Source organism: Mandrillus leucophaeus, unplaced genomic scaffold (genome assembly GCF_000951045.1).
Source record: "Mandrillus leucophaeus isolate KB7577 unplaced genomic scaffold, Mleu.le_1.0 Scaffold49, whole genome shotgun sequence".
Taxonomy (NCBI): domain Eukaryota; kingdom Metazoa; phylum Chordata; class Mammalia; order Primates; family Cercopithecidae; genus Mandrillus; species Mandrillus leucophaeus.
In genome coordinates this window covers 2,177,921-2,193,664 of record NW_012105253.1, presented here as the reverse complement: position 1 = coordinate 2,193,664, position 15,744 = coordinate 2,177,921, and the positions used below count along the sequence as shown (strand labels likewise).

The window sequence follows — 15,744 nt, the reverse complement described above, 5'->3', positions numbered from 1 at the left end:
CAAAAAGTAAAGTTATTTTGCCCTCAGTGGGAGGTTTGGAAGAAGAAACCAACGATGGCAGCCATATTATGTGTTAAGCTGCGAAAGGTCTGGGTTTAGCACCTGGAGGCACCAGTGAGATGTGGAAGGAATGACAGATTCCCACATGTCCTGTGGCAGGACCAGCAGGTGTCTGATTTTGACATGAAATGTTGGAGTACTTCTTGAGCTCAGACAGAAAAAACTTAGCTTTTCTGGGAATCAAGAGAAAACTGTTTTGAAGTGGCAATTAGCAGAAAACTAAAAAAGAAACCTAAATGTGGGGTTACATCAGAAACGTGTAGGAAAGGGAGGATGAGAAAAACCAGATCATCCTAGGCTGTCCAGCCTGAAGCCACCAAGCCTACACGTGTTTCTACGCCCCCACTAGCACGTGGCATATCAATAACATCCACACGGTTCGTCCCCATAGATTCTCAAACTGCTCGCCATGAGTTTCTGCACTGCCACAAAGGAGGAGGAGCACAGGAGAGAAAGGGGCATGCTCTGTGTTGGCTGACAGGAGGAGAACGGCCCCAACCCCCAAAGCTGTGATGAGACACCACCAGGGAACCCTACTTTTGCATGGGTTGCCCATGTGTCATCTCATTCAGCAACCAGGGGTCTCCCCCAGGAAGCCGGACAGATCGCCAAACAAAATGAAAGTGATGGTCACATCTGCTAAGTGTGTTGCACCTGCCATCTGTCCCTCCATCTCAAGGAGCCGGGATTCCTGGAGCGTGACAGGACAGTCATCCTCTCCCCGTCCTCTTCATGCCACCGCCTCTTCCCCTCACACTCCTGACCAAACCCAGAGAGCTGATCTGGATGAGGCCCACAGGGCAGGTCAGAGAGAGTCCCAGGCCGCCCATGATGGGAGGGAGACAGGTGGGAAAGGCAGGCAGGGCAGAGCAGCAAGCAAGGAGAGGCTGGTGCCAGCAAGAGGGGAGGAGGTGAGCAGAGGGGAAGGGAAGGAATGCAAGGCGGCAAGGCCATGGCTGAGAGTGACCATCTCCAGCTGACCAACGAGACACTGTCAGCAACACCCTCCTCCTTCCATCAGCCAATGTCTATTTCCTGAGGACCGGCTATGCATCATTCCACACACAGGATACAATGGGGCAAAAGAAAGACAACAGTCCCTGCCCTCATGGAGCTTACATTAGAGGATGACCAGAGGAAAAGGGCATTCTGAGTGCAGTTAAGAATAAGAAATTAAAGCTTTAATATAGCCTCTTAAAACTCAGAAGAGTGCAAAATACCTATCAATTTTCATTTTGGAGGGGGTGTTCTTTATCAATGGTGCCTTCCCTAAACTTGTACTTCTTTTGAGACGGAATCTCGCTTTCGCCTGGGCTGGAGTACAGTGGTGCGATCTCTGCTCACTGCAACCTCTGCCTCCCAGGTTCAAGTGATTCTCATTCATATCTCAGTTTCCCAAGTAGCTGGGACCACAGGCGTGTGTCACTACACCTGGCCAATTTTTGTATTTTTAGTAGAGACAGGGTTTTGCCATGTTGGCCAGATCACCACAAGTGATCTGCCCGTCTTGGCCTCCCAAAGTGCTGGGATTATAGGCATGAGCCACCACGCCCGGCCTAAATTTGTACTTCTATAAGTGACCAGGGGACTCCCTTTAATCTGATTCATCTACAGACACCTGCGAATAATTGACAGCAGCTAGTTTTTGTTATTTGGCTTGGATTCCAAATCTACACATGGTGTAAATCAATTTTCTTATATTTGCCTACCTTCTGTAAAGTTGCAGAAATGGCAGACAACCGGTTTGAAAAGCCTTTACTTCTATACCACAGCTACACAAACACACTTGCACACATAGGCACCAGCTCTGGGGTTAAGTTACCTGTTCAACAAGAGAAGCATCTTTCTATCCCATTTAATAAAACCAATGAAGAAACTTGATCTCACTACAAATTTGTCATTCAGTTCTCATGAGCCAACAGATGGAAGCTCTTCAAAGAGGAAAGCTCATACAAATAAATTCCAACTTATCTAGTTTTGCCATAACTCTCCCAAAGCAAGTGAGTCACACTGGGACCTGGGGATCCTCAGCTCTCTTAAGAATGCCCCTGGCAACAATATGGGGGCTTTTACTTGGCTCCTCTCTTATGGATCCTCAGGACAAAACACCCTCTTTCCATCACACTCACCTGTCTTCCATATTCCTGCCAAGAACCAAACTCATCACTCCAGTACCAAATCCAGTCAGTGGTGAGGATGAAGTGTGGAGGTTTGGTGACAGCGGAGGCTGTGGAGAGGCGGCGAGCCTGGGTAGCACCGTAAGTCATGGCGTTAAAGTTCAGACAATCAGAGTGAAAGGTATTGGCTGGCTCAGAGCACAGGATCCTACAAAAGAAAACAGCAGCACACTGAAAATCCCACCAGCCAAGCAGACACAGGTCCCTCAGCTTGAGAACATACAGCTGGGAGATGCGAATAGTAAATGTGACATGCGTATTTTAAAAAAGTTTCCAGAGGTAGGGGAAACTGCTTTTTCAGATCAGTTTTGAGGTATAAAAATATCAAAATCAAGATAATGTGGGAGACTAGTTACAATGAAAATTCCTCTCAGTACAAAATGCAGAAGACGCTGGTGAAAACATTATTTTTTAAAATGCACTGCTGAGCTGGCAAGAAAGGGAAGTGCTTAGAAGCCAAAACTAACAATAGCTAACACATACTGTTTACTGTGTGAGCCAGACCCTGCATTAAGCACTTTACATGTATTAGGCGATGACATTTTCACAACCCTATGAGGTTGAGTGAGACTATTATCTCCACTTCACAGACGGGAAAACAGAAGCTCAGGAAGGTGAAGAAACCCATTCAAGGACAAATAGCTAGTCAGCGGGTGAGCTGGGCTTTCACGTGGGCTGCACAGCCTGCACCTGAGCCACCAAGATGCACTCCCTTTCTAAACGTAGTACTGCCTAAAGACCAAAGGAAGGTACGAAACTGGAGAGCGGAGGGGAGGGCAAGAGCCAGCAGCTATCCCAGGGCAGTGTCGATGAGTAATGACAGAGAGCCTGGGCTTTGGCCGCAAAGGGGAAACAGGAAAAAAATGTAGGATCTGAGTAAGGCAGAAGGCTGAATCTCAAAAGAGATACTTCTGCATAAAACCAGGAACCTAAAAGATGACCCACCTTAGTAAAGGGGGACTGGAGAGGGGACTTGCCTTGCAAAGACATCTGGCAAGGAAACCTGCCTGTATTAATGTTGGTTATAGATAAAGGAGGAAAAAACTCCTCTGAGAACTCATAAACCACTCAAGCCTCACAGAAGATCCAGAGCAGCAGTTCTCAGAGAAGCAAACGCAAATCCCCTGTGGAGGAATTCACCTTCAACTCAGGCCTCAAAAGAATTTCCAGGCTGGGCACGGTGGCTCATGCCTGTAATCCCAGCACTTTGGGAGGCCGAGGTGGATGGATCACGAGGTCAGGAGATCGAGATCATCCTGGCTAACACGATGAAACTCTGTCTCTACTAAAAATATAAAAAATTAGCCGGAAGTGGTGGCACGTGCCTCTAGTCCCAGCTACTCGGGCTGAGGCAGGAAAATGGCATGAACCCAGGAGGTGGAGCTTGCAGTGAGCCAAGACCACACCACTGCGCTCCAGCGTGGGCAACAGAGCGAGACTCCATCTCAAAAAAAAAAAGAATTTCCAAATAAATTTCCATCAAACATGAGCTCAAAATCAATCACAAAACATGGAAACAAAGACACTATGAGCAAAAGTTAGCAAAAACAAAATCAGACCACCTTGAATTAAAAACATTAGTATTCTCAGATGCAGATATACATGATGTGTTTTTTAAAAAGGAATTGAGCATCAAAAGTATGAGTTAAGAATCAAGATACTATAAAAATTAACTGGGTAAATTTAAGGGAAAAAAAAACAGAACTTTTACTATTCATTATTTTTTTCTTTCTCCTCCACTCCCTCCAAAACGTTTCTTTTCCTTTTTTATTATTATTTATTATTTATTTATTTATTTTTGAGACAGAGTCTCACCCTGTCACCCAGGCTGGAGTGCAGTGGCATGATCTCAGCTCACCGTGATCTCCACCTCCCAGATTCAAGCGATTCTCCTGCCTCACCTTCCCAAGGAGTAGCTGGGATTACAGGCATGCACCACCACACTCAGCTAATTTTTGTATTTTTTTAATGCAGACAGAGTTTCACCATGTTGGCCAGGCTGGTCTCAAACTCCTGGCCTCAAGCCATCCACCCTCCTCAGCCTCCCAAAGTGTTGGGATTACAGGCGTTAGCCACTGCTCCCAGCCTTAGAAATTTTAATTGAAATTTTAAAATCATACTTCGATGGGACACACTGCATCTCAGAAGAGGCTGAACTAATGAACTGACAGCGTGAGGGGAAGAAATGTGGCAGAATTTAGAAAGAGAATAAAAGAGAAGTTAGAAGATATAAAAGATGAAGTGAGAAGACCTCACCATATATCTAATGAGAATTCCAGAGAAGGAATACTTAAGGAGATCATGGCTGAAGAAATTAGAAAGCACAGCAAAATGAGAGTAGCATAAATTTTTTTAAATCCACATACAGATCTTAGTGAAACTGCACAGCAACAAAGAATGACAAGATATTAAAAGCAGCCAGAAAGAAAAAATAGACTATCTACTATACTGGATTGAATTGTGTCCCCAAGAAGGTATGGTGAAGGTCTAACCCCTGGTATCTGTGAATGTGATCTTATTTGGAAATAGGGTCTTGGTAGATATAATCAAGTTAAGATGAGGTCATATTGGATTCGGGTGGGCCTTAATCCAAAACTGATGTCCTTTTAAGACGAGGGAAATTTGAACACAGACACGTGGGAAAAATGCCTGTGACAATGGAGGCCAAGATTGGAGTGATGCGTCTACAAGCCAAAGCATGCCAAGGATTTCTAAGCATCAGAATCCTGGAGGAGGCAAGAAAGGATCCTCCTGTAAAGCCTTCAGACAGAGCAAGGCCCTGCCAACACCTTCAGTTTGGACTTCCAGCCTCCAGTACTGTGAGAAAATAAATTTCTGTTGTTTGAAGCCATCAAGTTCATGATAATTTGTTACAGCAGCCCTAAGAAGTGAACTAATACCACCGCAATTTAGGCTGATAGCTAACTTCTAAGTAGAAGAAATGGAATCCAGACAACAATGAAATTGTCTTTGAAGAGTTGAGGGAAAATACCCAGTAAAACTATCTTTCAAGAACGAGAAGGGAATAAAAACTCTTTCAGACTAACAAAATACACAATTACCTCCAGACTCTCACTAAAGCAACCTCCAACAGAAAAACTTAAAGAAGGAAAATGATAAACAAGGAAAAGTGTGAGCAAAGGAATAGTAAGAAACAAAATGATAATTGTGTAAACTTAAACAAATACTGACTGCCTAAAACAGTACGAATTTCTAACCTCTGGGATTAAAAATATTACAGCAGCAACACATACAGTGCATTTTTTTTTTTTTAAATAGAGACAAGATCTAGCTCTGTCACCCAGACTGGAGTGTCGTGACACAATCATAGCTCACTGCAGCCTCAAACTCCTGGGCTCAAATGGTGCTCCCTCTGCAGCTTCCTGAGTAGCTGGGACTACAGGCATGCGCCACCAGGCTCAGTCAATTTTTTAAAAAAAATTTTGTAGAGACAGGATCTCTTTATGTTGCCCAAGCTAGTCGTATATTCCTAGCCTCTAGCAATCCTCCCACTTCAGCCTCCCAAAGCACTGGGATAACAGGTGTGAGCTGCTGTGCTCGACCCACAACTTATGTGCCTGACACTGTTCTGAGTGTTTTATGTATATTAACTCATTTAATTCTCAAAATAACCTTATGATGTAGAAACTATTATTTTGTCTACTTAACATGTAGTAAAACTGAGGTAAAATGAGATTAAGTAATCTGGCCAAATTTACATAATTAGTAAATAAGTTTGAATGAAACTAGTCAGAATTTCATTCCAAGGTTCTTTCATTGTTTGACAGAATGATAAAAGGCACTGCTTGGCTTAAGCTCAGCTAAAAGTCTGTTAAGATAAAGAGTTTGTTTAGATTTCCAGGGCAGCCACTGAAAAAATAAAAATTCAGTCTATGACGTCCAAACTAGTAAAGGCAGAAAACCAAATGAGGAAAACAAATCTAAGAGAAGATCAGAAAGAGAAAAGAAATATACAAAAAGCAGGTCACAGTGACAATTATAATGAGTGGCAGAAAAAAATCCAGATCCACATGTAATTGGCCATTTGTGCTTCCTCTGCCAGGAAGTGTCTGACCTTGCAGTCTGCTCATTTGGAGGGTAGAGAATTTGAGTGAAAGAGGCCAGACATAACAGTACATACCGTGCAGTTCTATTTATATGAGGTTCAAGAACAGGCAAGACAGAGATCTATGGCGACAGAGGTCAGAACAGTGGTGAATGATGGGAGTGGGCACTGACTAGAAGGAGATGGGGTGAGGAAAACGATCCGTATCTCAATCAGAATGCTGGCTACACAAGCGTATGCATTTGTCAAAACTCAATGAACTGTATGCTTAAAATCTGGGCTCTTCGCTGTGTGTAAGTTTTGCCTCAAAAAGAAAGACTGCGGTGGTATGTGAGCCGTTTAATCCTCCTAACAGGAGTAATTGGTTTCACATACTTTACCAATAGCAATTTGCACATAATTGCACTCTAAGTGGAAATTTATTTTATACACTCAAAAAGTAGGCTCAAATTCTCTTCTTGGCAACATATTTCAGCAAGTTCAATGCAAAATATGTTAAGTATTTGCAAAGAAGCCTATCCAGGAATTCCCTGTTTACTCTGAATTGACTGAGGGAAAATACTAGGACATGCTTGGGAAAAAAAAAGTTAAAGATTAAACCATAAACAGCAGTTCAGCGGTATGGCTGTATAGGCCAAAGGCTAAAATTTCACAAACAGAAATAATCACCTCTCGCTTTTCTGTAATAATGAGTATGGATGTACACGATCAATCCCAGCACCAAATAATTGAGAACTTAATACTTGGTCTTGGTAGCATCTTCTCCTTTCCCCATTGCTCCTGTCTGAAAGGAGAGGGAGGTGGGAGAACAAAGCCACTAAACTGCCAGTACGAACGCTGACTTCCAATTCCAGCCCAGCTTCTACCTCCAGACCAGGCTGCTCAGAGAGAGGGAGAGAGTGTGTTTGACAGCCACACATGCGCGCAAGGGTTATCAAAACACAACACTGCTGTTTAAGCTAAACTTCCTTCGCCACACACAGAAGCCCAGGCACAAAACAGAGATAAGAGACATATTTCCTACCTGTCTATTTTGGGATTGCAATATGCCTCTTCGATAAGTTCCATTTTGTCCAAATCCTTCCATTTGCCTCTATCCAAGAATTGCCATCGATACGGCAAATGGAAATGAACTCTATGGCACTTATCTGAAATAAAAACATAAAGGAGTAAGATAGCTTGGCGATACGCAGCATGCCCTAGCCTTGTGGTTGTCAACAGGTGTGGTGCTGCCCGCTGACCTGGGAACATTCTGAAAATGTGTGGTGGAGTCTGTTTTTTCAGTGCAGGCGTGCCTGAGCATTCAGATATGGAAACACTTTTTGTATTTTATTATATACATTACTATGATTTAAATGTCCCTTCTAAAACTCACGTTACAACTTAATCGCCAATGTGATAGTATTGAGTAGTAAGGCCTTTAAGAAGTGACTGGGTCATAGATGAATGGATTAATGGGTGTATGGGTTATCATGAGAGTGGAACTGCTGGCTTTATAAGAGGAAGCGAGACCTGAGCTGGCATGGTCAGCCCCCTTGCCATGTGATGCCCTGCAGCACCTCAGGACTCTGCAGTCCCCACCAGCAAGAAGGCACTCCTCAGACACAGGCCCTTGACCCTGGATTTCTCAGCCTCCATAAAGGTAAGACATAAATTCCTTTTCTTTATAAATTATCCAGTTTCAGGTATTCTGTTATAAGCAACAGAAAATGAACTAAGACATACATCTTCCTTCTTTATGCCTCACTTTTTAACAGGACCTTACTATATTTTTATTCTTTTTTTGGAGACAGGGTCTCACTCTGTCACCCAGGCTCGGGTGCAGTAGCACAATCACGGCTCACTGCAGCCTCAACCTCCCAGGCTCAGGTGATCCTCCCATCTCAGCCTCCTGAGTAACTGGGATTACAGGTGTGCACCACCACACAGCTAATTTTTGTATTTTTTGTAGAGACAAGGTTTCACCATGTTGGCCAGGCTAGTCTCGAACTTCTGGCCTCCAGTGATCCACCCATTTTGGCCTCCCTAAGTGTTGGGATTACAAGCGTGAGCCACCACACCTAGCAATTTTTTAGAAATATGTATGTTCATGGTTTATATCATCTATGAATTTTATTTTTATTTACTTATTTTTTTGAGATGGAGTCTCGCTCTGTTGCCCGGGCTGGAGTGCAGTGGCCAGATCTCAGCTCACTGCAAGCTCCGCCTCCCGGGTTTATGCCATTCTCCTGCCTCAGCCTCCCGAGTAGCTGGGACTACAGGCGCCCGCCACCTCGCCCGGCTAGTTTTTTGGAATTTTTTAGTAGAGACGGGGTTTCACCATGTTAGCCAGGATGGTCTCGATCTCCTGACCTCGTGATCCGCCCGTCTCAGGCTCCCAAAGTGCTGGGATTACAGGCTTGAGCCACCGCGCCCGGCCTATGAATTTTATTTAATGAGAGTAAGAAGCTGATCATGAGAAGGTCAAAGGTCTCATCACTGCAGGGGGCAGTCTGACTCCTCAATATCACTCTCCACGTGGCAGGTGGATGGGCAGATTTCACAGCAAAGATGGAGCCAGATTCATCTCTACCAGAAATCCAACCCAACCCAATACGTGCAACTGAAGGGAGGTCAGCGGCATGGTTACATGCTCCTTGCTTCTTCTGGCTAACAACATGCTCACTCCTTCCTTGACACACTCCCACCAACATCCATACAACGGCCCAGACCTATGGGTTCCAGTGAGCTACTCCCCTCACCAACCCCATGTTCCTCTTGGGCAGCCAGATACTCACTTCTCTCATCACTCCAAGCACACGCTGCCTGCCCTGCCTTTGCTGGTGCCTGCCACCACCTGGAACGCCACCCACACTCTCTCCCTACCTGTCAACAGCCTATGTGAGGTTCGGCTACATCCACACAGAGGAGTGTCAGGAGAGGACAGGGAGAAAGGAGAGAAAAAGAATGAGATGCTCTTTGCACTGTGACATGCAGCTGGCTACCTCCAAGATATCTGCTCTAAGGCAGAAAGATAGAGAACAAGGTACAGAATGCCTCTATTTGGGTAAAAAATAGAAAAAAAATAAGATTAGGGATATTCTGACTAAACACACACATATGCACAAATTATTTCTTGCAGAGGGAACTTGGTAGCTGGAGACAAAGTTATGAGCAAAGACTTCTGTCATTTTGGCATGTTTTGAACTTTGAACCACAAGAAGATATAATACATTCCAAAAATTACACATCTAATTAAGTGAAAAAGGTAGAAAGCCATGATAGCATGCATGTGTAAGAAGGAAACTGAACAGACACATACCCTTGTACATGTATAAAGTCTCGATGGGAGGATATTCAAGGAATGGATAATTACAGCTGTTTCTTGGAGGGAACTTGAGTTCTGGAGAAAACTGGTGTGAGGGGGACTTATTTCTTACTGAGTGTCCTTTGTACATTTTTAATTCGTATTTCAAAATAATAATGAAACTAGCTAATTTGATACTTGAAAAAAATTAAAATTTTCTAAAATCATGTGCATTCTTTCAGGCACATCTCAATGCCACTTCTTTCCCAGGCTCTGCAAAAGCACCACAGTGGGGGAAGTACCACGGAGGAGGGTGGGAGGGTGCCTGGGCTTGTCACAGACCAGGTACTGGGCCGAGCAGACAGGGCAGAAGAGAGTGCCAGGCTGAGAGGACTGAGGGAACAGGGTGGGGACACCCAAGCAAGGAAACTCCTCTGAGTTCAACAAGGCTGGACACAGCCACACCAGGGACTAACTTGTCCAGTTTGAACATGGACATCTCACTAGGTCAGAGAACCTCTTGGACTCTCTCAACCAGGTGTGTATACAACAGATAATTAAGGGGCTGGGCCACGGAAGATAAAAATAGATATGGTCCAAGGTCATGACCAACGAGTTCCTGTTCCCTCCCTGAAAGGCACTAGAGGAAATGATCAGCAATGAGAGCAGAAGGTCTCCCCAGGGCATCCCAGTATTCAAATGCTTTAACTACCCAGACACAGGTGTACTATGGACAGCCTGAGACAGGCTCTCCCTGCAAGCAGGCACATCCTGGGGAAGGTGCGCTCCATAGGGCCCTCCAGGCTGATGCTTCCTCAGGAAGGACATGGGGGCCAGGGGAAGGCACTACAATCAAAGAGCAGGCTGAGGCTTCCGTTCTGAATCAAAGTTGAGCTACAGACCACACTATTCACAGCTGGAAGGTGCCCAGGACAGGAGGCACCACGTAAGGCACTGCAGCCACAGCAGCTGGTGAGAGCCTAGTCCCAGCACAGCGGTAGAGACATAAGGTCCCTTCCCTTGTCCTGGTCTTCCTGTACCCTTTCTCAACTTCTTTTCCCTACTTCTAAAGTTCCCTACCTCACTTTGGCATTCCAGGGGCTTTCTAGGAGGTGAGTCATAGAAATCAAATCAATTTGGCAGACAAAATACCATATCCACCCCAGCAATTCCTCCCTATAGTCCTTGAAATAACAGGCCAAAGAGAAGAATAAATCCAAAAGCACTGGAAAACAATAAAAAATACCATCAAAAGACCAGAATTATTCAAGAATTGCTAAAACTATGGAGCAATGAGAATCAAATGGAGAGAGAAAAATGCAGACAAAATATGCAGAACACACCACAGAAGCAGAAAATATCTGGGGTCATCACAGATTCAGAGTCTGATGAAGCCAGGAGCAAGAAAGATACCCAGGCCAATCCCAATGAGAACAATGGGAGCCCCGGCACAGGCACTCCCTTGCCCTAACTTGCTTGCATGAAGGAAGCTTGCTGTGCGCTTCCTAGTTAAACTAAGTATGAACATAAGGGTTACAGCGAGAGAAAAGCAAATGAGATGGCCACCAAAGCCCCCATCCCAGTCCTAGGCTGCATGCCAGCCTCCCATTTCACCAAGCAGAGCCTTCTGCCTCTTAAGACCACCCCACCATCACTAGAATGAGGACCTGGAATGCAAATCAGCCCCACGGAAATCAACCAACAGGCATATGGGATTCTCAAGCACCAACGCGACAGACAACCAAGAATCACTCCACACATGAAGGAAAATAATTCGAAGAGAGGCAGCAACTCACACAGAAGCAGCGATACCTAAGGAGAGAATGATCAGAGTTAAAAGAACAAGCATTCACAGCTAGACTTCAACCTAAAAGCCTAGCCTCTGAAACTTCTAGGAAAAAACCGTAAGAAAAACATTTTGTAGGCTTAGAATAGGCAAATATTTTTAGGACACAAAAAACACAAACCATAAAAGAAAAAAATATATTATCTGGACATCACTATTAAAATACCTGTTCTTCAAAATATACTATAAAGGAAATAAACATGAAAGACTGGGAGGATATATCTTCAGTATAAATCACATACAAAACACAACTCAATAATAAGAGATCAAACAACCCAATAAAAATGGGTATAAGAGTCACAAAAGACCAATACTGTATGATTCCATTTATATGAAATATTCAAGCAAATCTATAGAGATGGAACCTTCATCTGTAGTCATCAGGAGCTGGAGGGAGGGAAGAATGGTGGCTGACTGCTAATGAAAACAGGGTTACTTTGGGGGTCTTGAAAATGTTTTCATATTGCCTATGATGATGGCTGCCCAATTCTGTGTTAATATTACACATATAAGTGGACTTCAAAAAGTTCATGGAAACTGGAATTAAAAGATAAAAAATATAAACTTTATTTCTCAAGATAAGTTCCATCAAGTTCAGGACACTTTTGTAAAAGATGATACCAGTCATTTCGTCCACCCATAAAGAACTGAGGGTCCCAGGAATTTAACCATGTCAATCCAGTCTTTTTTTTACATTATTAACTGAAAACAAAAATGGGTGCCCTTTAAAGATTTTTTTTTTTTTTTTTTTTAAAGACAGAGTTTCACTCTTGTTGCCCAGGCTAGAGTGCAGTGGCATAGTCTCGGCTCACTACAACCTCCACCTCCCAGGTTCAAGTGACTCTCCTGCCTCATCCTCCCAAGTAGCTGGGATTACAGGTATGTGCCACCACGCCCGGCTAATTTTTGTATTTTTAGTAGAGATGGGTTTCACCATGTTCGCCAGGCTGGTCTCGAACTCCTGACCTCAAGTGATCCACCTGCCTCGGCCTCTTGAAGTGCTGAGATTACAAGCATGAGCCACCATGTCCGGCCTAAAGATTTTTTAAGATTAGAAAACAAAAAGAAGTCCGAAAGAGCCAAATCAGGACTATAAGGCGGATGCCTACAGATTTCCCATTGAAACTCTTGCAAAATTGCCCTTGACTGATGAGGAATGAGCAGGAGCTTTGTGGTGGTGGAGAAGGACCCTCTGGTAAAGCTTTCCGGGCATTTTTCTGCTAAAGCTTTGGCTTTCTCAAAACACTCTCATAATAAGCAGATGGTATTGCTCTCTGGCCCTCTAGAAAGCCAACAAGCAAAATGTCTTGAGCCACCCAGAAAACTGTTGCTGTGACTTCTGCTCCTGACCACTTCTGCTGTGACTGGGCCACTTTCCCCTTTTAGGAGCCATTGCTTTGTCTTCAGGATCCTACTGGTAAAGCCATGTTCCAATCTCCTGTTACAACTCTTCAAAGAAATGCTTCAGGATCTTGATCCCACTTGTTTAAAATTTCCATTCAAAAAAGTTCTGCTCTTGTCTGTAGCTGACCCAGGCAGAATGGTTTTCGCACCCATAGAGTGGAAAGTTTGCTCAAATTTAATTTTTAATTTTTCTGGCATATTGTATAAACTGAACTAATCAAGATGTCTGGTGTCAGCTACTATTTGTGCTGTTAATCACTGGTCTTCAATTAAGGAACAAACAACATTAATTTTTCCCTCACAAATTGATGGGGATAGCTCCATCTTTAACATTCTCTCATCCCTTCTTAAACTGACTTACTCATTTATAAACTGATTTCTTTGGGACATTGTCCTCATAAACTTTTTTGCAAAGCATCAATGATTTTGTCATTCTGCCACCCAAGAGTCACCATAAATTTGATATTTGTTCTTGCTTCAACTGCAGCAAAATTGATGTTGCTTTGATAGGGGCTCTTTCCAAACTGATGTCTTATCCTTCTTAGTGCCTCAAACTAGATCCTGTTCAGATATGTTATTACAAGTTAGTATGAATTTATTTTGGTGCAAAAGTTTTGAACTCCATCCTTAATTTTTTCATAATATGCATTTTCCATGAACTTTCTGAAGACCGTGTGTGTGTGTGTGTGTGTGTGTGTGTGTGTGTGTGTGTGTGTGTAAAGCTGTTATATAAAAAATAGGCAAAAGATTTGAGTAGATACTTCACAGAAAATACACAAATGCCCCAAAACTACATGTAAATAAAAGTTAAACATCATTAATCATCAGGGAAATGCAAATTAAAACCATGAAACATCATCACTCACTGATTAGAATGGCTAAAATTTAGAAGACAATGCCAAGTGTTAGCAAGAATATACAGTAACTGAAACTCTCATACGCTGCTGGTGGGAACATAAAATATCATTATCTATTTTGGAAGACAGTTTGGCAGTTTCTTACAAAGTCAATCACATGACATAACTCAGTAACTATGTCTAGGTCTTCACCCAAGAGAAATGGAAACATATATCCACATGAAAACTTATACGTAAATATTTATAGAAGTTGTATTTGTAAAAGCCAAAAACTGGCAACAACCCAAATGTTCATCAACACATGAACGGATAAACAAATTGCATTCAATCATGCAATGGAATACTACTGCGCAACAAAAAGAAACAAATGATCGATATGCCAGCATGACTGAATCTCAAAAACATGCTAATGAGAGAAGTGAGGCACAAGATAATACACTGTATGATTCCATTTATGTGAAATTCTAGAAAAGGCAAATCTAATCCATAGTGACAAAAAGTAGATCAGGGATTTCCTGGGGGTGACAAACTAGGGGGTGAGGACTAATTATAAAGGGGCACAAAACAATGTTTTTGGAGGGGGTTCTATAACTTGATGGTAGACATGGTTACGTGAGCATATATACTTACCAAAACTCAGAACTATACATTTAAAATGGGTACACTTTATCTTGTGTAAACTATAGCTCAATAATATTGCTTTCAGAATACACATATATATGTATATATAGAGCTCATATTCTTTGACCTATCATTCCATTCCCCAGAATCTATCTATGGAAATACTCACATATATGTACTTGAATGCACAATGGCACATCATTATAATCAAATACTACACACTTGTTTTTAAAATGAGGTGGACTTTCACATACTGGCATGGAAAAAATCTCCAAGATACAATGTTAAGATGCAGGTTGAATAACAACATTATCACATGCTCCTATCTGCTTAAAAATAGGTAAAACAAATATCACAACCACACAGGAAGTGTTTACCTTTGGGCAAAGATGATGGAGAACTTCATGCTTCACTCTGTATTACTGAACTGTTTTACAGAGTGAAACTATTCATGAATTGCTTGGGTAGTTTTTAAAAACTGAAAATGAACCAAGAAGTTTTGGTGGTTGTCAAGGGGAGTCACCAAATTTGAGAACAAACCTTTCTTCAGTCAAAGCCCAGGACAGCATTTAAGAAGAAAACAAAGGTTTAGTGAAAATACAGACACACACATGCACACCAGAATTGCTGCTTCTGATAAAAGAGGGATCACTGGATTGCTCACTGGATCAATACAGAAGAAACCCCCAATTTAAACAACTACTCATCCTCCAAGAGCTAACACAAGTGTTCCTTCGCAGTGAAGTCCTTTCCAGTTTCGAAGGGAGCTCTCAGCCTGTCATTACCCTTATCTTTGTTCCCACCAGGCTGAGCAGTTCCCTGTCCTGTGCAGGTCTGTGACTTCATGTTAAGTTGACCAAGTCTCAATACTTGACACTCATTTGGTGCATGAACCAGTTATGTTCCCAAAAATGATCCACATTTAATTTCTAAAAGCTCAAAGAATTGCTACCATCTTCAACTCCCCAACAAAATACCTTCAGAATTGGTTTGGCCAAAGTGCCAAGCCCTGATCCTCTCTGGATGGGGTAGAGGTTTGGTAGGGGGTATCTTCAGAGCACAGCTCTGGGAATAACAAGCAGTTACCCCTCCCACAAGGGGGATGAAGGAGCCTCCTCCAACTTACCTTGAAAGCTACAACTTTTCCGGATATGGTACAGACAGATCTGATCACCCTCCTCCTGGCTAAGAGTGTTTGGGGACACAGAACCTGAACTGTCTTTTCTTTCTGCAAAGAAACACCACAAAGATATGTCAGCTTCTGACAAGGGATACAAAGGAGAGTTAAAGAGGATTCATTCAGCTCTCTGCACAAAAGTGGGCAAGGCAAGCTCACAGAGCCCTATCATGTTTGGGGTGAAAGTGCTCCTACACAGGTGGGCCCTCTACTTTTTAGTGACAGGCTGGCAGCCTGAGGCCACACAGCT

At 43.0% G+C, this 15,744-nt stretch overlaps 1 protein-coding gene across 1 annotated transcript in view; it reads right to left on the bottom strand.

Annotated features, from left to right (window-relative positions):
• Positions 1–15,744, bottom strand: part of PARP12 (poly (ADP-ribose) polymerase family, member 12) — a 37,008-nt gene that overhangs the window by 15,572 nt on the left and 5,692 nt on the right. Inside the window, exons 3-4 of the mRNA XM_011995458.1 lie at positions 7,328–7,451; positions 2,190–2,385 (exon numbers count right to left, since the gene is read on the bottom strand). Coding sequence (XP_011850848.1) covers positions 2,190–2,385; positions 7,328–7,451 — 320 coding nt within the window. The remainder of the gene's footprint in view (positions 1–2,189; positions 2,386–7,327; positions 7,452–15,744) is intronic.